Source organism: Coregonus lavaretus (assembly GCF_964263955.1).
Source record: "Coregonus lavaretus genome assembly, chromosome: 25".
NCBI lineage: Eukaryota > Metazoa > Chordata > Actinopteri > Salmoniformes > Salmonidae > Coregonus > Coregonus lavaretus.
This window is the reverse complement of record NC_140012.1, coordinates 730,244-751,744: the sequence shown is the minus strand read 5'-3', so window position 1 is coordinate 751,744 and position 21,501 is coordinate 730,244. Positions and strand designations below refer to the sequence as shown.

General features: G+C 42.9%; 1 protein-coding gene across 1 annotated transcript in view; it reads left to right on the top strand.

Moving 5' to 3' along the window:
• The window catches only part of tdrd1 (tudor domain containing 1), a gene marked incomplete at both ends in the record, with an annotated part of 123,204 nt that overhangs the window by 98,622 nt on the left and 3,081 nt on the right, over positions 1 to 21,501 (top strand). The window contains 5 exons of the mRNA XM_084141431.1: positions 1,703 to 1,819; positions 1,969 to 2,085; positions 18,605 to 18,772; positions 19,108 to 19,422; positions 19,962 to 20,002. Of these exons, the coding sequence (XP_083997557.1) occupies positions 1,703 to 1,819; positions 1,969 to 2,085; positions 18,605 to 18,772; positions 19,108 to 19,422; positions 19,962 to 20,002 (758 nt within the window). The remainder of the gene's footprint in view (positions 1 to 1,702; positions 1,820 to 1,968; positions 2,086 to 18,604; positions 18,773 to 19,107; positions 19,423 to 19,961; positions 20,003 to 21,501) is intronic.

Below are 21,501 nucleotides of genomic sequence, written 5' to 3'. Positions count from 1 at the left end.
ATTTTTAAGTAATTAATTTGCATTTTATTGCATGACATAAGTATTTGATCACCTACCAACCAGTAAGAATTCCGGCTCTCACAGACCTGTTAGTTTTTCTTTAAGAAGCCCTCCTGTTCTCCACTCATTACCTGTATTAACTGCACCTGTTTGAACTCGTTACCTGTATAAAAGACACCTGTCCACACACTCAATCAAACAGACTCCAACCTCTCCACAATGGCCAAGACCAGAGAGCTGTGTAAGGACATCAGGGATAAAATTGTAGACCTGCACAAGGCTGGGATGGGCTACAGGACAATAGGCAAGCAGCTTGGTGAGAAGGCAACAACTGTTGGCGCAATTATTAGAAAATTGAAGAAGTTTAAGATGACGGTCAATCACCCTCGGTCTGGGGCTCCATGCAAGATCTCACCTCGTGGGGCATCAGTGATCATGAGGAAGGTGAGGGATCAGCCCAGAACTACACGGCAGGACCTGGTCAATGACCTGAAGAGAGCTGGGACCACAGTCTCAAAGAAAACCATTAGTAACACACTACGCCGTCATGGATTAAAATCCTGCAGCGCACGCAAGGTCCCCCTTCTCAAGCCAGCGCATGTCCAGGCCCGTCTGAAGTTTGCCAATGACCATCTGGATGATCCAGAGGAGGAATGGGAGAAGGTCATGTGGTCTGATGAGACAAAAATAGAGCTTTTTTGTCTAAACTCCACTCGCCGTGTTTGGAGGAAGAAGAAGGATGAGTACAACCCAGAGAACACCATCCCAACCGTGAAGCATGGAGGTGGAAACATCATTCTTTGGGGATGCTTTTCTGCAAAGGGGACAGGACGACTGCACCGTATTGAGGGGAGGATGGATGAGGCCATGTATCGCGAGATCTTGGCCAACAACCTCCTTCCCTCAGTAAGAGCATTGAAGATGGGTCGTGGCTGGGTCTTCCAGCATGACAACGACCCGAAACACACAGCCAGGGCAACTAAGGAGTGGCTCCGTAAGAAGCATCTCAAGGTCCTGGAGTGGCCTAGCCAGTCTCCAGACCTGAACCCAATAGAAAATCTTTGGAGGGAGCTGAAAGTCCGTATTGCCCAGCGACAGCCCCGAAACCTGAAGGATCTGGAGAAGGTCTGTATGGAGGAGTGGGCCAAAATCCCTACTGCAGTGTGTGCAAACTTGTTCAAGACCTACAGGAAACGTATGATCTCTGTAATTGCAAACAAAGGTTTCTGTACCAAATATTAAGTTCTGCTTTTCTGATGTATCAAATACTTATGTCATGCAATAAAATGCAAATTAATTACTTAAAAATCATACAATGTGATTTTCTGGATTTTTGTTTTAGATTCCGTCTCTCACAGTTGAAGTGTACCTATGATAAAACATTACAGACCTCTACATGCTTTGTAAGTAGGAAAACCTGCAAAATCAGCAGTGTATCAAATACTTGTTCTCCCCACTGTGTATGTGTGTGTGTGTGTATATATATATATATATATATATATATATATATATATGTATATGCAAATGTGTGGGGTGGAGGTGTAAATCATTTTATTTTCAAGGACATCAGTCAAGGAAACCTCATCAGTCAATCAATGCTAACGCTAGTAGTGCTAATCAGAGGAATTATATATTTACAAAGAAAACAGCATTTGTTGGACAAGAAACCACATACGTCGATTATTTTTGTCTTCTACCTCAGCAGACACATTCCCTCTGGACTGGAGGACGGTGGAGCTACCTCGCAATGAGACCTTCCAGCCTTGCATAGCAGCCGTGATCAGCCCCAGTCTATTCTACCTGCTCAACCCCAGCCCAGGTGAGGTCTCTGTCTTTCTCTTTGTCTCTCACTCTCTGTGTGTACAGAAATCCATGTCAATTCTTATAGGTGTACAATTACACCAGACTCACCCACAAATGATCTGTGTTTACGGTATTAACACTATTTTGTGTCTGTGTGTGGTCCAGTGAATGTGGAGAGACTGCAGAGTGTGATGATGGACTTGGCTGTGTACTGCTCCACCAAGGCCTCGCCTAGTCAGTGCAAACCCATGCCAGGAGCTGCCTGCTGTGCCCAGTTCTCGGGTGAGTCCCCCGAAAACCCCGAAAACTATCCCTTTAATCCGGGTTCAGTGTTTTGGGGATTTGTGGTTACCTGTGCACTCATATTCTGTACTTAGCGTGAATATCATGAAAACAGCGAAGTTGTGTGCTCATTTTCCAAAACAACTATATCCTAATGCTATCTGTGGAAAACTATTTCCAAAGACCAGGAAAGTATTCAAGAAAAATAATGATATAGTATTCTGTAGAATACTGTACTCCACACTAGTATCCCTTGATCATGTGTAGTACTTACTGTAGAGTTTTATAGTATACTGTAGAATACTATACTCCCTGGATCGTGTAGTGCTTACTATAGAATTAGTAGTATTCTGTAGGATACTATACTCCATATTAGTATCCGTTGATCGTCTAGTGCTTACTATATAATGTTGTAGTAAACTGTAGTATACTGTGAATACTATACTACACACTGTATTGATATGCTAATATTTAATTTGCTCATACCCCACCCTTTCCCCTCCCCATATCCCAATTTGTGCCACCCATGAGTGAGAAACCTACATGCCAACTATAGACCATATTTTGTGTTCAGTACAGGTTATAGGTTCAGAGCTTCTACTCTTTTCTATCTGTGAAGACCCCAGTTCTACCTACTTACAGGTTTTTGAAAAATTGCTCTTTTAGTATTAGTCCAGTAGGTTTTCTCAAGGAGTGCCCCCACTTCTATAAAAATAAAATAAAAAACACTTCTGCAAAAACACTACAGTAATGTCCGCAACAACACTACAGCGAGTACTATAGTATATAAATATAGTAATACTAAAGTATTTATACCACAGTAAACTATTGTATTTTTTCATGTGGGAATGCCCATCCCCAAGGAAGATTAGTGTTCGTGTACATTTTCTCCAATTCATATTTCCCATTAGATGACAAGTAAAGGGTCGTTCCTCGTTTATTTGATTTGAATCTGAAATCGAACAAGACATAAAAAGTTTTCTTTTTTTTTTCAGTGTATAAAGGAAATATTGAATAACGAGAAGCTGAATAATAATTAGATTATTCAAATGTTTTTTCAAGGATCTGTTCTGGTTCAACCCGTGCACCGTACGTTTTGGGCAGTTCATATTCGGATTCCTGGCAACACAGAAGATGATAAATGTGTCGCTTTTCATGTTTTTGGTCAGTGTATGAAATCGAATAAATAATGTCATTTATATGTTGTTTTTTTCTCATTCCAATGATTTCTTGATTGACTGTCACTGTAGGGGGTTATGTTGCCAGTCCAAATTGGCCTAGGTCAGCGAGACAGCCACTTCCACAACTTTTACAACCTTATGCACTTTAATCTGTAGCCTGCATGCATGTTATAGATTTTTGCACACATCCAGCCTATACTATCGATTGTTTGTAATATCCATTGATTGGCTTTTCCGGTTTTTTTTTTGTGTAGTCCAGGGGTTCCCAAACTTTTTTGGCCCGCGACCCCATTGTGATATTACATTTTCACGACCCCACCATGTGTAAAAAAATATATATATATATATATATTTATTTTTAAATGATGTAATCAACAGCCAATGTTTACTTTTTTAATTGGGGGTATCACAGTCTATTACAAATCAGTCTTGACAGTATTTCAATCTGAGTATGGTTTGAAGTGACTGAAATGCATCAGAAAGGTATTGGGAAGTTCTGAAGATGAACAGGCAATAATTTTGTATGATCTTTTCCTCCGTCTGATTTAGTGCCTGGTCTAGTTCACTCTGTTCTAATGAGGCTTGTGGATATTGTAGAGGGAAACCAAAGACCCATACAGTGGCTTCGGAAAGTATTCAGACCCCTTGACTTTTTCCACATTTTGTTTTACGTTACAGCCTTATTCTAAAATGGATTAAATTGTTTTTTTCCCCTCCTCAATCTACACACAAAACCCCATAGTGACAAAGCAAAAACTGTGTTTTATACATTTTTGCACATTTATTACAAATAAAAAACTGAAATATAACATTTACATAAGTATTCAGACTCAGTACTTTTTGAAGCACCTTTGGCAGCGATTACAGCATCGAGGCTTCTTAGGTATGACGCTACAAGCTTGGCACACCTGTATTTGGGGAGTTTCTCCCATTCTTCTCTGCAGATCCTCTCAAGCTCTGTCAGGTTGGATGGGGAGCGTCACTGAACAGCTATTTTCAGGTCTCTCCAGAGATGTTAAATCGGGTTCAAGTCCAGGCTCTTGCTGGGCCACTCAAGGACATTGAGACTTGTCCCGAAGCCAGTCCTGCATTGTCTTGGCTGTGTGCCTAGGGTCGTTGTCCTTTTGGAAGGTGAACCTTCACCCCAGTCTGAGGTCCTGAGCACTCTGGAGCAGGTTTTCATCAAGGATCTCTCTGTACTTTGCTCCGTTCCTCTTTGCCTCGATCCTAACTAGCCTCCCAGTCCCTGCCGCTGAAAAACATCACCACAGCATGTTGCTGCCACCACCATGCTTCACCGTAGGGATGGTGCCAGGTTTCCTCAAGACGTGACGCCTGGCATTCAGCCCAAAGAGTTCAATCTTGGTTTGATCAGACCAAAGAATCTTGTTTCTCATGGTCTGAGAGTCTTTCTCATGGTCTAGGTGCCTTTTGGCTGTCATGTGCCATTTTACTGAGGAGTGGCTTCCGTCTGGCCAATCTATCATAAAGGCCTGATTGGTGGAGTGCTGCAGAGATGGTTGTCCTTCTTTAGGTTTCTCCCATCTCCACAGAGAAACTCTAGAGCTCTGTCTGAGTGACCATCGAGTTCTTGGTCACCTGCCTGACCAAGGCCCTTCTCCCCCGATTGCTCAGTTTGGCCAGGCGGCCAGCTCTAGGAAGAGTCTTGGTGGTTCCAAACTTCTTCCATTTAAGAATGATGGAGGCCACTGTGTTCTTGGGGACCTTCAATGCTGCATAAAAATGTTTGTACCCTTCCTCCGATCTGTGCCTCGACACAATCCTGTATCGGAGCTCTACGGACAATTCCTTTCGACCTCATGGCTTAGTTTTTGCTCTGACATGCACTGTCAACTGTGGGACCTTATATAGACAGGTGTGTGCCTTTCCAAATCATGTCCAATCAATTGAATTTACCACAGGTAGACTCCAATCAAGATGTAGAAACATCTCAAGGATGATAAATGGAAACATGATTCACCTGAGCTCAATTTCGAGTCTCATAGCAAAGAGTCTGAATACTCATGTAAAAAATATATTTCTGTTTTTTATAGTTAATACATTTGCTAAAATAAAAAAACTGTTTTCGCTTTGTCATTATGGGGTAATGTGTGTAGATTGCTGAGGATTGTTTAGTTTTTTAAATCAATTTTAGAATAAGGCTGTAACGTAACAAAATGTGGAAAAAGTAAAGGGGTCTGAATACTTTATGGCGCCGGAGGGGATGGCTGCCGTTTTACAGGCTCCTAACCAACTGTGCCATTTTGTTACGTTACAAACAAGGCAAAGAAACTATTTTTAAAACGTATTGTGTACGTAATGTTGCTGCTACCATCTCTCATGACTGAAAATAACCTCTGGACTTCAGAACAGCGATTACTCACCTCGATCTTGGCAAAGATTTTTTATTTAATGAGTCCTACATGAAGGATATACTGCTGTCTCGGGAACGGGCCCAAATCCCCGTCATTTGCATGAAGAAAGTACAGAGAAAAGGGGTCCGAAGGTCGGGGCTGCCTTCTGAGAATTCGTGGGCGAGTGAGTAAACTTCCACTACCATCTGTTCTATTGGCCATCGTGCAATCATTGGAAAACAAAATGGATGATCTATGATCAAGAATATCCAACGGGACATTAAAAACTGTAATGTCTTATGTTTCACTGAGGTGTCTGAACGACTATGCAGATAATATAGAGCTGGCGGGATTTTCCATGAATCGGCAGGACAGAGAAGCTACGTCTGGTAAGACGAGGGGCGGGAGTGTGTATCTTTGTCAATAAGCTCGCCTGAGGTAGAGTACCTTATGATAAGCTGTAGACCACACTATCTACCAAGAGAGTTCTCATCTATGTTTTTCGTAGCCGTCTATTTACCACCACAAACCGATGCTGGCACTAAGACCGCACTCAATGAGCTGAATAAGGCCATAAGCAAACAAGAAAATGCTCATCCAGAAGATGCGCTCCTAGTGGCCGGGGACTTTAATGCAGGCAAGCTTAAATCAGTTTAACCTAATTTCTACCAGCATGTCACATGTGCAGCCAGAGGGAAAAAAAACTCTAGACCACCTTTACTCCACACACAGAGACGCATACAAAGCTCTCCCTCGCCCTCTGTTTGACAAATCGGACCATAATTCTATCCTCCTGATTCCTGCTTACAAGCAAAAACTAAAGCAGGAAGTACCAGTGACTCGCTCAATACGGAAGTGGAAAGATGACGCGGATGCTACGCTACAGGACTGTTTTCCTAGCACAGACTGGAATAAGTTCCGGGATTCATCCAATGGCATTGAGGGGTATACCACCTCAGTTATCGGCTTCATCAATAAGTGCATCGACAACGTCGTCCCCACAGTACATATCCCAACCAGAAGCCATGGATTACAGGCAACATCCGCATCGAGCTAAAGGCTAGAGCTGCCGCTTTCAAGGAGCGGAACACTAATCCGGACGTTTATAAGAAATCCCGATGTGCCGTTCGACAAACCATCAAACAGGCAAAGAGTCAATACAGGACTAAGATTGAATCGTACTACACCGGCTCTGATGCTTGTCGGATGTGGCAGGGCTTGAAAACTATTACAGACTACAAAGGGAAACACAGCCGCGAGCTGCCCAGTGACACAAGCCTACCAGACGAGCTAAATCACTTCTATGCTCGCTTTGAGGCAAGCAACACTGAAGCATGCATGAGAGCACCAGCTGTTCCGGATTACTATGTGATCACACTCTCCGTAGCCGATGTGAGTAAGACTTTTAAGAAGGTCAACATTCACAAGGCCGCAGGGCCAGACAGATTACCAGGACGTGTACTCCGAGCATGCGCTGACCAACTTGCGAGTGTCTTCACTAACATTTTCAACATGTCCCTGACTGAGTCTGTATTCCAACATGTTTCAAGCAGACCACAATAGTCCCTGTGCCCAAGAACACTCCAATTTGCATACCGCCCCAACAGATCCACAGATGACGCAATCTCAATCGCAAACCACACTGTCCTTTCCCACCTGGACAAAAGCAACACCTATGTGAGAATGCTGTTCATTGACTACAGCTCAGCGTTCAACACCATAGTGCCCACAAAGCTCATCACTAAGCTAAGGACCCTGGGACTAAACACCTCCCCCCAACTGGATCCTGGACTTCCTGACGGGTCACCCCAGGTGGTAAGGGTAGGCAACAACACGTCTGCCACGCTGATCCTCAACACTGGGGCCCCTCAGGGGTGCAAGCCTATTCCCCTCCTGTACTCCCTGTTCACCCACGACTGCGTGGCCAAACACGACTCCAACACCATCATTAAGTTTGCTGACGACACAACAGTGGTAGGCCTAATCACAGACAACGATGAGACAGCCTATAGGGAGGAGGTCAGAGTCCTGGCAGTGTGGTGCCAGGACAACAACCTCTCCCTCAATGTGAGCAAGACAAAGGAGCTGATTGTAGACTACAAGAAAAGGCGTGCCGAACAGGCCCCCATTAACATCGACGGGGCTGTAGTGGAGTGGGTAGAGCGTTTCAAGTTCCTTGGTGTCCACATCACCAACTAACTATCATGGTCCAAACACACCAATACTGTCGGGAAGAGGGAACGACAACACCTTTTCCCCCTCAGGAAACTGAAAAGATTTGGCATGGGTCCCCAGATCCCCAAAGTTCTACACTTGCACCATCGAGAGCATCCTGACAGGTTGCATCCCCACCTGGTATGACAACTGCTCAGCCTCTGACCGTAAGGCGCTGCAGAGGGTAGTGCGTACGGCCAGTACATCACTGGGACCAAGCTTCTAGCCATCCAGGACCTATATACTTGGCAGTGTCAGAGGAAAGCCCAAACAATTGTCAGACTCCAGTCACCCAAGTCATAGACTGTTCTCTCTGCTACCACACGGCAAGTGGTACCGGAGCACCAAGACTAGGACCAAAAGGCTCCTTAACAGCTTCTACCCCCAAGCCATAAGACTGCTGAACAATTAATCAAATGGCCACCCAGACTATTTACATTGACCCTATTAGATGGGGGTAGCCAACGTGGTTTTATGTGATGATATCTCTCATACAATGAAACTACCAGTTATAGGCAAAGAGGCACTCAATCTCCATACATTTTGCTCTGACCCAACAAAACAGATAACCTCAATAGACTCAAGGAGTAACATAATAAAAAAAATCCCCATCAAATACGTCAGTTTAAGGTAGGGATATCTGCGGTGGAATGTGGCAGTGTTTGTCAGTGTGTGTCAGACCATGAGACATCCCAAAATTCGGTTTTTCTCATGAAAACATCTGTACGGTTTGGCATGTAAAGCTAATATGACCAGTCTATGGAAAGATGACTCTTATGAACACGATGGTGTTCTCCCCTTTTCTCTTTCTACAACGGGTGGCATTTGACGTTATCAATCATTCTGCTGCTGGAAAAATGTATCTGTTATGGCTACACCCCCTGCTATATTGTGGATAAGCGTTACCTGTCTAACAACATAGATGGTGTTCTTTAATGGAAGCCTCTCCAACAGAATTCCCCAGGGCAGCTGTCTAGGCCCCTTACTTTTTTCAATCTTTACTAATGACATGCCACTGGCTTTGAGTAAAGCCAGTGTGTCTATGTGGATGACACAACACTACTCCAGGTAGAATCATGAATTCCCCAGGGCAGCTGTCTAGGCCCCTTACTTTTTTTCAATCTTTACTAACGACATACCAATGGCTTTGAGTAAAGCCAGTGTGTCTATATATGCGGATGACTCAACACTATACACGTCAGCTACTACAGCAACTGAAATGACTGCAACACTTAACAGAGAGCTGCAGTTAGTTTCAGAATGGGTGGCAAGGTGTAAGTTAGTCCTAAATATTTTAAAAACTAAAAGCATTGTATTTGGGACAAATCATTCACTTAAACCCTAAACCTCAACGAAATCTTGTAATGAATAATGTGGAAATTGAGCAAGTTGAGGTGACTAAACTGCTTGGAGTAACCCTGGATTGTAAACTGTCATGGTCAAAACATATTGATACAACAGTAGCTAAGATGGGGAGAAGTCTGTCCATAATAAAGCGCCGCTCTACCTTAACAGTACCATCAACAAGGCAGGTCCTTCAGTCGTGTGGTCAGGTGCCACAAATAGGGACTTAAGAAAATTGCAATTGGCTCAGAACAGGGTAGCACAGCTGGCCCTTGGATGTACACAGAGAGCAAACATTAATAATATGCAGGTCAATCTCTCCTTGCTCAAAGTGGAGGAGAGATTGACTTCATCACTACTTGTATTAGTAGAGGTATTGACATGTTGAAAGCACCGAGCTGTCTGCTTAAACGACTAGCACACAGCTCAGACCCCCATGCATACAACAGAAGACATGCCACCAGAGGTCTCTTCAAAGTCCCCAAGTCCAGAACAGACTATGGGAGGTGCACAGTACTACATAGAGCCATGACTACATGGAACTCTATTCCACATCAGGTAACTGATGCAAGTAGTAGAATCAGATTTTTTTTTAAACGGATAAAAATACACCTTATGAAACAGCGGGCACTGTGAAGCAACACAATCATAGGCACATGCATACACATACATGATAACATACGCACTATACACACACGGACACATGGATTTTGTGTTGTAGATATGTGGTAGTGGAGTATGGGCCTGAGGGCACACATATTAGTGTGTTGTGAATTCTGTAATGAATGTATTATAATGTTTTTAAAATTGTAATACTGACTTAATTTTGCCGGACCCCAGGAAGAGTAGGCAGCAGCTACTAGTCAATTGTACATCTGAATGCATTCAACTGAAATGTGTCTTCCGTATTTAACCCAACCCCTTTGAATCAGAGAGGTGCGGGGGGCCGCCTTAATCGACATACACTTCATCGGCGCCCGGGGAACAGTGGGTTAATTGCCTTGCTCAGGGGCAGAACGACACATTTTTACCTTGTCAGCTCGGGGATTTGATCCAGCTACCTTTCGGTTACTGGCCCAACGCTCCTACCCGCCAAGCTACCTGCCGCTGGGGATCCATAATAAATACAAATACAAAACAAGCATTGTTATTTGTTGAGACGTGTTCTAAGCCTTTCTTCAAAACCGGTTTAACACGGGTAAGCCTATGACGTAAACATAGGCATCTTGTTTTTGAGACATCCCTGCACATCCAGTGTCCCATCAGCCCAGCCAATTCGTTAACTTGATCTCCACAGTAAAAAGCATCTAGATATTATTTCCCATTGCTTCTAGCCTAAAATTTGGTTTGCAACAACAGGGTTTTGTACGAACGTTTCTGTCTGTCGACATATGCAACGTTGTTCAATATTGAAATTCGATCTTCACTATCCTATTGAGAATTAACGTGTCAGGATGAGATGGACATCTTTTCTCAGCTAGTCGAAATCATGAATCTGCATCATTTTTATGGATATATACAGTTGGAAGTCGGAATTTTACATACACATTAGCCAAATACATTTAAACTAAGTTTTTCACAATTCCTGACATTTAATCCTAGTAGAAATTCCCTGTCAGTTAGGATCACCACTTTATTTTAAGAATGTGAAATGTCAGAATAATAGTAGCGCGAATGATTTATTTCAGCTTTTATTTATTTCATCACATTCCTAGTGGGTCAGAAGTTTACATACACTCAATTAGTATTTGGTAGCATTGCCTTCAAATTGTTTAACTTGGGTCAAACGTTTCTGGTAGCCTTCCACAAGCTTCCCACAATAAGTTGGGTGAATTTTGGCCCATTCCTCCTGACAGAGCTGGTGTAACTAAGTCAGGTTTGTAGGCCTCCTTGCTCGCACACGCTTTTTCAGTTCTGCCCACACATTTTCTATAGAATTGAGGTCAGGGCTTTGATGGCCACTCCAATACCTTGACTTTGTTGTCCTTAAGCCATTTTGCCACAACTTTGGAAGTATGCTTGGGGTCATTGTCCATTTGGAAGACCCATTTGCGACCAAGCTTTAACTTCCTGACTGATGTCTTGAGATGTTGCTTCAATATAACCACATAATTTTCCTTCCTCATGATGCCATTATTTTGTGAAGTGCACCAGTCCCTCCTGCAGCAAAGCACCCTCACAGCATGATGCTGCCACCTCTGTGCTTCACGGTTGGGATTGTGTTCTTCGGCTTGCAAGCAACCCCCTTTTTCCTCCAAACATAATGAGGCTAAACAGTTCTAAAAAGTATGATCTTTGTCCCGATGTGCAGTTGCAAACCGTAGTCTGGCTTTTTTATGGCAGTTTTGGAGCAGTGGCTTCTTCGTTGCTGAGCGGCCTTTCAGGTTATGTTGATATAGGACTCGTTTTACTGTAGATATAGATACTTTTGTATCTGTTTCCTGCAGCATCTTCACAAGGTCCTTTTTGCTGTTGTTCTGGGATTAATTTGCACTTTTCGCACCAAAGTACGTTCATCTCTAGGAGAAATGTGTGGAGTGGTTGAAAAACGAGTTTTAATGACTCCAACCTAAGTGTATGTCAACTTCCGACTTCAACTGTATATACTGTATTCTATACTATTCTACTGTATCTTAGTCCATGCCGCTCTGTCATTGCTCGTCCATATACAGTGGGGAGAACAAGTGTTTGATACACTGCCGATTTTGCAGGTTTTCCTACTTACAAAGCATGTAGAGGGCTGTAATTTTTATCATAGGTACACTTCAACTGTGAGAGACGGAATCTAAAACAAAAATCCAGAAAATCACATTGTATGATATTTAAGTAATTAATTTACATTTTATTGCATGACATAAGTATTTGATACATCAGAAAAGCAGTACTTAATATTTGGTACAGAAACCTTTGTTTGCAATTACAGAGATCATATGTTTCCTGTAGGTCTTGACTAGGTTTGCACACACTGCAGCAGGGATTTTGGCCCACTCCTCCATACAGACCTTCTCCAGATCCTTCAGGTTTCGGGGCTGTCGCTGGGAAATACGGACTTTCAGCGCCCTCCAAAGATGTTCTATTGGGTTCAGGTCTGGAGACTGGCTAGGCCACTCCAGGACCTTGAGATGCTTCTTACGGAGCCACTCCTTAGTTGCCCTGGCTGTGTGTTTCAGGTCGTTGTCATGCTGGAAGACCCAGCCACGACCCATCTTCAATGCTCTTACTGAGGGAAGGAGGTTGTTGGCCAAGATCTCACGATACATGGCCCCATCCATCCTCTCCTCAATACGGTGCAGTCGTCCTGTCCCCTTTGCAGAAAAGCATCCCCAAAGAATGATGTTTCCACCTCCATGCTTCACGGTTGGGATGGTGTTCTTGGGGTTGTACTCATCCTTCTTCTTCCTCCAAACATGGTGAGTGGAGTTTAGACCAAAAAGCTATATTTTTGTCTCATCAGACCACATGACATTCTCCCAATCCTCTTCTGGATCATCCAAATGCACTCTAGCAAACTTCAGACGGGCCTGGACATGTACTGGCTTAAGCAGAGGGACACGTCTGGCACTGCAGGATTTGAGTCCCTGGCAGCGTAGTGTGTTACTGATGGTAGGCTTTGTTACTTTGTTCACTAGGTCCCCCCGTGTGGTTCTGGGATTTTTGCTCACCGTTCTTGTGATCATTTTGACCCCACGGGGTGAGATCTTGCGTGGAGCCCCAGATCGAGGGAGATTATCAGTGGTCTTGTATGTCTTCCATTTCCTAATAATTGCTCCCACAGTTGATTTCTTCAAACCAAGCTGCTTACCTATTGCAGATTCAGTCTTCCCAGCCTGGTGCAGGTCTACAATTGTATTTCTTGTGTTCTTTGACAGCTCTTTGGTCTTGGCCATAGTGGAGTTTGGAGTTTGACTGTTTGAGGTTGTGGACAGGTGTCTTTTATACTGATAACAAGTTCAAACAGGTGCCATTAATTCAGGTAACGAGTGGAGGACAGAGGAGCCTCTTAAAGAAGAAGTTACAGGTCTGTGAGAGCCAGAAATCTTGCTTGTTTGTAGGTGACCAAATACTTATTTTCCACCATAATTTGCAAATAAATTCATTAAAAATCATACAATGTGATTTTCTGTAGATTTTTTTTTTCTCAATTTGTCTGTCATAGTTGACGTGTACCTATGATGAAAATTAAAGGCCTCTCTCATCTTTTTAAGTGGGAGAACTTGCACAATTGGTGGCTGACTAAATACTTTTTTCCCCCACTGTATGTATTCCCAGTCATGCGAAATCCATAGATTAGGGCCTAATGAATTCATTTAAATTGACTGATTACCTCATATAATCTGTAACTCAGTAAAAGTTTTGAAATTGTTGCTTGTTGCGTTTTATATTTTTGTATCAGAAAGATCATTCTGCAGTTTCAATGACACTTATCTTTGTCAAATAGCTTATTTAGGCTTCCCATAACAAAGGGGTTGAATACTTATTGACTCAAGACATCTCAGATTGTAATTTTTTATTAATTAAAAAAAATGTCTAAAAACCAAATTCCACTTTGACATTATTGGGGTATTGTGTGGAGGCCATTGACACAATATCTCTATTTAATATATTTTAAATTCAGGCTGTAACAACAAAGTGGAAAAAGTAAAGGGCTGTGAATACTTTCTGAAGGCACTGTATATGTCGTGGTCCCGACAGGTTCGGGTTAAGGATCAAAGCTCTACTCTTGGCAGTCTCTCGCCACGCAGGCCTGCACCATGCTATTATCAACCCAGGCCTGGAGTGACACTATCCACCAACTCACGGTCAGCACTAGTTCTTCGCGCTGACTTGCGATGGCGGACAATTGTCCTGAAAGTGTCTTCCTGTGAGCCGGTTTAATGGGCACATCTTGATTTAGATAACACTCATTTCACAGCATAGCCTACACAATAAAAAACATGGAAAGGCCAAGCAATGGACAGTATAGGCTGGATGTGTGCAAAATGCAATAGGCCTAATGTACAGTCCATTCGGAAAGTGTTCAGACCCCTTGACCTTTTCCACATTTTGGTACGTTACAGCCTTATTCTAAAATGGATTAAATAGTTTTTTTCCCTTAACAATCTACACACAATGACAAAGCTAAAACTGGTTTTTAGACATTTTTGAAAATGTATTAAAAATACAAAACTGAAATATCACATTTACATACACTACCAGTCAAAGGTTTGGACACCTACTCATTCAAGGGTTCTTCTTTATTTGTACTATGTTCTATGTTGTAGAATAATAGTGAAGACATGAAAACTATGAAGTAACACATATGGAATCATGTAGTAACCAAAAAAGTGTTAAACTAATCAAAATATATTTTATATTTGAGATTCTTCAAATAGCCACCCTTTGCCTTGATGACAGCTTTGCACACTCCTGGCATTCTCTCAACCAGCTTCATGAGGTAGTCTCCTGGAATGCATTTCAATTAACAGGTGTGCCTTCTTAAACGTTAATTTGTGGAATGTATTTCCTTCTTAATGTGTTTGAGCCAATCAGTTGTGTTGTGACAAGGTAGGGGTGGTATACAGAAGATAGCCCTATTTGGTAAAAGACCAAGTCCATATTATGGCAAGAACAGCTCAAATAAGCAAAGAGAAACAACAGTCCATCATTACTTGAAGACATGAAGTAATCGCAAAAACCATCAAGCGCTATGATGAAACTGGCTCTCATGAGGACCGCCACAAGAATGGAAGACCCAGAGTTACCTCTGCTGCAGAGGATAAGTTCATTAGAGTTACCAGCCTCAGAAATTGCAGCCCAAATAAATGCTTCACAGAGTTCAAGTCACAGACAGTTCTTCATTTATTTATTTTTATTTATTTTTACCTTTAACTAGGCAAGTCAGTTATGAAGAAATTCTTATTTACAATGACGGCCTACACCGGCCAAACCCGGAGGACACTGGGCCAATTGTGTGCCGCCCTATGGGACTCCCAATCATGGCCGGTTGTGATACAGCCTGGTATCAAACCAGGGGGTCTGTAGTGACGCCTCAAGCACTGAGATGCAGTGCCTTAGACCACTGCGCCACTCGGGAGCCCATGGTCGAATTGCTGCAAAGAAACCACTACTAAAGGACACCAATAAGAAGAAGAGAACTGCTTGGGCCTAGAAACATTAGCAGTGGACACTAGACTGGTCGAAATTTGTCCTTTGGTCTGGAGTCAAATTTGGAGATTTTTGGTTCCAACTGCCGTGTCTTTGTGAAACGCGGTGTGGGTGAACAGATAATCTCTGCATGTGTGGTTCCCACCGTAAAGCATGGAGGAGGAGGTGTTATGGTGTGGGGGTGCTTTGCTGGTGACACTGTCTGTGATTTATTTAGAATTCAAGGCACACTTAACCAGCATGGCTGCCACAGCATTCTGCAGTGATACGCCATCCCATCTGGTTTGGGCTTAGTGGGACTATCATTTTTTTTTCAACAGGACAATGACCCAACACACCTACAGGCTGTGTAAGGGCTATTTTACCAAGAAGGAGAGTGATGGAGTGCTGCATCAGATGACCTGGCCTCCACAATCCCCCAACCTCAACCCAATTGAGATGGTTTAGGATGAGTCGAACGGCATAGTGAAGGAAAAGCAGCCAACAAGTGCTCAGCATATGTGGGAACTCCTTCAAGACTGTTGGAAAAGTATTCCAGGTGAAGCTGGTTGAGAGAATGCCAAGCGTGTGCAAAGCTGTCATCAAGGCAAAGGATGGCTATTTGAAGAATCTCAAATATAAAATATATTTTGATTTAACAGTTTTTTGGTTACTACATGATTCCATGTGTTATTTCGTAGTTTTGATGTCTACACTATTATTCTACAATGTAGAAAATAGTAAAAAAATAAATAAAAACCCTTTAATGAGTAGGAGTGTCCAAACTTTTGACTGGTACTGTAAGTATTCAGACCCTTTACTCGATTACAGCCTCAAGTCTTCTTGGGTGTGACACTACAAGCTTGGCACACCTGTATTTAGGGAGTTTCTCCCATGCTTCTCTGCAGATCCTCTCAAGCTCTGTCAGGTTGGATGGGGAGCGTAGCTGCATAGCTACAGTGAGGGGAAAAAAGTATTTGATCCCCCGCTGATTTTGTATGTTTGCCCACTGACAAAGACATGATCAGTCTATAATTTGAATGGTAGGTTTATTTGAACAGTGAGAGACAGAATAACAACAAAAAAATCCAGAAAAACGCATGTCAAAAATGTTATAAATTGATTTGCATTTTAATGAGGGAAATAAGTATTTGACCCCTCTGCAAAACATGACTTAGTACTTGCTTTGGCTGTGTGTTTTGGGTCATTGTCATGCTGGAATACCCATCCACGACCCATTTTCAATGCCCTGGCTGAGGGAAGGTTCTCTCCCTTGATTTGACGGTACATGGCCCTGTCCATCGTCCCTTTGATGCGGTGAAGTTGTCCTGTCCCCTTAGCAGAAAAACATAGGCAGCATTCCTCCTCCTCCAAACACGTTGAGTTGATACCAAAGAGCTCGATTTTGGTCTCATCTGACCACAACACTTTCACCCAGTTCTCCTCTGAATCATTCAGATGTTCATTGGCAAACTTCAGACGGGCCTGTATATGTGCTTTCTTGAGCAGGGGGACCTTGCGGGCACTGCAGGATTTCAGTCCTTCACGGCGTAGTGTGTTACCAATTGTTTTCTTGGTGACTATGGTCCCAGCTGCCTTGAGATCATTGACAAGATCCTCCCGTGTAGTTCTGGGCTGATTCCTCACCGTTCTCATGATTTTTGCAACTCCACGAGGTGAGATCTTGCATGGAGCCCCAGGCCGAGGGAGATTTGACAGTTCTTTAGTTTTTCTTCCATTTGCGAATAATCGCACCAACTGTTGTCACCTTCTCACCAAGCTGCTTGGCGATGGTCTTGTAGCCTATTCCAGCCTTGTGTAGGTCTACAATCTTGTCCATGACATCCTTGGAGAGCTCTTTGGACTTGGCCATGGTGGAGATTTTGGAATCTGATTGATTGATTGCTTCTGTGGACAGGTGTCTTTTTATACAATGTGATTTTCTGGAGAAAAAAAAAATCTCAATTTGTCTGTCATAGTTGACGTGTACCTATGATGAAAATGACAGGCCTCTCTCATCTTTTTAAGTGGGAGAACTTGCACAATTGGTGGCTGACTAAATACTTTTTTTCCCCACTGTAATGCTGTAACGTAACAAAATGTGGAAAAGGTCAAGGGGTCTGAATACTTTCCGAATACACTACATGTTGAAGTGCATAAGATTGTATAAGTTGTGGAAGTGGCTGTCTCACTGACCTAGGCCAATTTGGACTGGTCACCTGACCCACATGGCCAAAACTTACGGCACATGGGTTTAACCTGAACTGATCATTGAAAACGCAACATTTGAATAATCGAATCATTATTCAGTTTCTCGTTATTCAATATTTCCTTTAGACAATGAAAACAAAAAAGCATACTTTTGTGATTGTTTTCGGATTCGAATCAAATAAACGAGGAACGACCCTTCACTCGTTTTTTTTATCTTGTCATCTTATAGGAAATATTAATTGCCAAAAACTTACACAGACCTTACAGGTAGGTGTTCCTAAAGCGGACAGGTGATCGATCAAAGACCAGAGTCTGTTCTCTCTTTCTCTTTCGCTCTCACCTCCACAGCCAGTAGTGCCATTCCAGACCAAAGCCGGTCATTTCATGTCTGATAGTGAAATAAAGACACGATGTGCGTGCAGAAAAGCAGTTGTCTACTCTTCTTTCAACACAGTGTGGAGGTTTAGGTGTAGAGCATGCAATGAGTGCAGAGTGCATTCCATTGCGCAGGTAACTATAGGGTTGGGATTTAATGGTGTTTTCCACACATTGTGCTCCAGCAAATGTTAGTCAAACTACTCAAGGTAAAGAGTGAATAGTCTAGTCTTAAAAACCCTCAACAAAAGTGTTCCAATAGTCTTTAATAGCTGAAATGCCATTGTTTCATTATGTGAAGCACTGAGAAAAGCTACTGAATTCTCAGATGTCAAGCCCTTGGTAATCAAAATATTCTGAATATTACACTTGATATAGGGGCAGCTACTGTGTGTAGAAACACTGACCTGATTGCATGAAACGTAGACTACTCATTCCTTTTGACTATTGCCACATGAACATGGATTTAATCGAATATGAATTCATTGTCTAAGTTCAATTCAAGTCAGCTATTTTCAGATGAGCTGCATACGGTACAAAGGCATACATATTGTGAGCTTTTTTTTATGTACAGTTATCTCTGTTGTCCATCACCTGTCAACGGATGACTCTCCTTAAAAAAACATTGGCTCAATCACTAATTTTTGGACACAAAATCTCTGTGGCCTTTATAACGCTGTACTTTACAAGGCAAGCTATTGTTGTTTTACCCCACAGGTGATAAGAACTGGTACAGAGCTGTGTTCCTGGAGACCACAGAGACTGAGGCCAGTGTGATCTATGCAGACTACGGCAACTCCGAGAAGCTCCCCTTCACCAGTATCCTGCCCATCCCCACAAAGTTCCTGCAGCTCCCCTTCCAGATTGCCCGCTGTGCCCTCACAGGTAAGAGGGGCCACACAAGGCAGAAGTCAACTGCACAGTCTGAAGTTAACTCCTAGCCCTGTAGCTCTGATCTTGTCCCTTGGTGTCTGTCTGGCCCTGTAGGAGCACTTTGAGATGTGATCTGTGTCTGTTGTATGTCTGTGTGACTGGTCTGTCTCTGTGGCACTCATTTTCTGAAGATAAAGAGGGATATGACCTGTATCTGTCTGTCAACTGCCTGTGTGACTGATCCGTCTTGTTTGTGAGTCTTCATCCCTGTATGTAAGAAGTGCTCTGAGATGGTACCTGTCAGTCTGTGTGATGTGTCTGTCTGTTTGGCACTGGCCCTGCTGTAGGTAAGGAGCACTTCCCGTCGGTCTGGCCCGTGGAGGTCCTGGAGCTCTTCAGTGTCCTGCTGAGTGACGGAGTGCTGGCCTCTGTGCAGGCCTTCGATGGCAACTCCAACCTGCTGTCGGTCACCCTGCAAATGGAGCGAGGCGGGGGTCACCTCAACGCTATGATCCTAGAGGGGCTGCAGAGCATACAAACCGACAGCGCCAAGACCTCCACCCCCAGACAGGAGCCAGACCAGACCAAGACCCCCATCATCGCCGCAGCTCCAGTCAAACCGGCCACAACTCCAGTCAAACCGGCCACAGCTCCAGTGACTGGTATGTCAGTTCAGTGTTCTTATGGTACTAATAGACAGTATCAAAGGGATATTGTAGTGGGTGGCAGGTAGCCTAGAGGTTAGAAAGGTGGGCCTGCAACTGGACTGATTCCAGTTCGAATCCCATGCCTTACAGGAAAATTTGGTGGGATTCTAGGTATCATAGATGCCATTTCCTGCCGTTGTGCCCTTCAGCAAGGCACTTAACCCCTTCACTGCTCCAAGGTCACCGCACCGTGGTGATGTCTTGGGCAATGTAACCATTTGTTTTGTTTTTTGCATCTTTCTCAATGTGTTTGTAGTATCTTCTAATTAAATATTTTGCATGAAACCTTTTAGATGAGCATTATATATAAATCTATTATGTAGTTTCAGAGTGTGCTGCACCAAAGAATACCGAACCCAAGGAACCACAGAGCTTAACATGCTCAAAGCGCATGAATGGTATGTCTTCTCTACCAAATTACTCATCAAATACTGCTTACTGGATCACTTGGCTTCCAAGTTGGTTAAGCACTGTCTCCAATATTTGTTCTCCAGATTATAGCTCTTCATGCTGCTGCCGGGACTTGGTGCATAAGGTGAGAATTTTTCCACTGGTGCTACTAACATTTTCAATTGGTGGCACCAACCCATGATTTAGTCACACCTAAATTGTTCCTTTGTCAAGCAGTAGAAAAATTACTTATAAAGTAATTCACAGTGCTAATAAGATGGTATGATTCAAGTCAATAAATACATTGTTTAATCTGACATGTCCAAGCAAGAATGCATGACTCGAGATATTTTTATATGTAACCTAAACCAGTTATTAATTTTGGGTTGACAATTAGGCTATTGTTGCTATATTTTACTCTCAAAATAGGGCTCCAGAATTTGATTGATTTTGTTCAATCATATCAAAGTTTATTGGTCGCGTACACAGATTTGCAGATGTTATCGTAGGTGCAGCGAAATGCTTGTGTTTCTAGCTCCAACAGTACAGAAGTACCTAGCAATAAATATTTTAAAAAATGCACACACAATCCCCCCCAAAAATAAGAAATTATAAAATATCAGAACGAGCAATGAGGCCGGAATGTACAGTACCAGTCAAAAGTTTGGACACACCTACTCATTCAAGGGTTTTTCTTTATTTTTACTATTTTCTACATTGTAGAATAATAGTGAAGACATAAACTATTTAATAACACATATGGAATCATGTAGTAACCAAAAAATTGTTAAATAAATGAAAATGTATTTTAGATTTGAGATTATTCAAATAGCCACCCTTTGCCTTGATGACAGCTTTGCACACTTGGCATTCTCTCAACCAGCTTCACCTGGAATACTTTTCCAACAGTCTTGAAGGAGTTCCCACATATACTGAGCACTTTTTGGCTGCTTTTCCTTCACTATGCGGTTCGACTCATCCAAACTATCTCATTTGGGTTGAGGTCGGGGGATTGTGGAGGCCAGGTCATCTGATGCAGCACCCTCTCCTTCTTGGTAAAATAGCCCTTACACAGCCTGGAAGTGTGTTGGGTCGTTGTCCTGTTGAAAAACAAATGATAGTTCCACTAAGCCCAAACCAGATGGGATGGCGTATCGCTGCAGAATGCTGTGGCAGCCATGCTGGTTAAGTGTGCCTTGAATTCTAAATAAATCACAGACAGTGTCACCAGCAAAGCACCCCCACACCATAACAACACCTCCTCCATGCTTTACGGTGGGAACTACTCATGCGGAGATCATCCGTTCACCCACACCGCGTCTCACAAAGACAGGGCGGTTGGAACCAAAAATATCCAATCTGGACTCCAGACCAAAGGACAAATTTCCACCTGTCTAATGTCCATTGCTCATGTTTCTTGGCCCAAGCAGGTTTCTTCTTATTGGTGTCCTTTAGTAGTGGTTTCTTTGCAGCAATTCGACCATGAAGGCATGATTCACACAGTCCCTTCTGAACAGTTGAGATGTGTCTGTTACTTGAACTCTGTGAAGCATTTATTTGGGCTTCAATTTCTGAGGCTGGTAACTCTAATGAACTTATCCTCTGCAGCAGAGGTAACTCTTCCATTCCTCTGGCGGTCTTCAT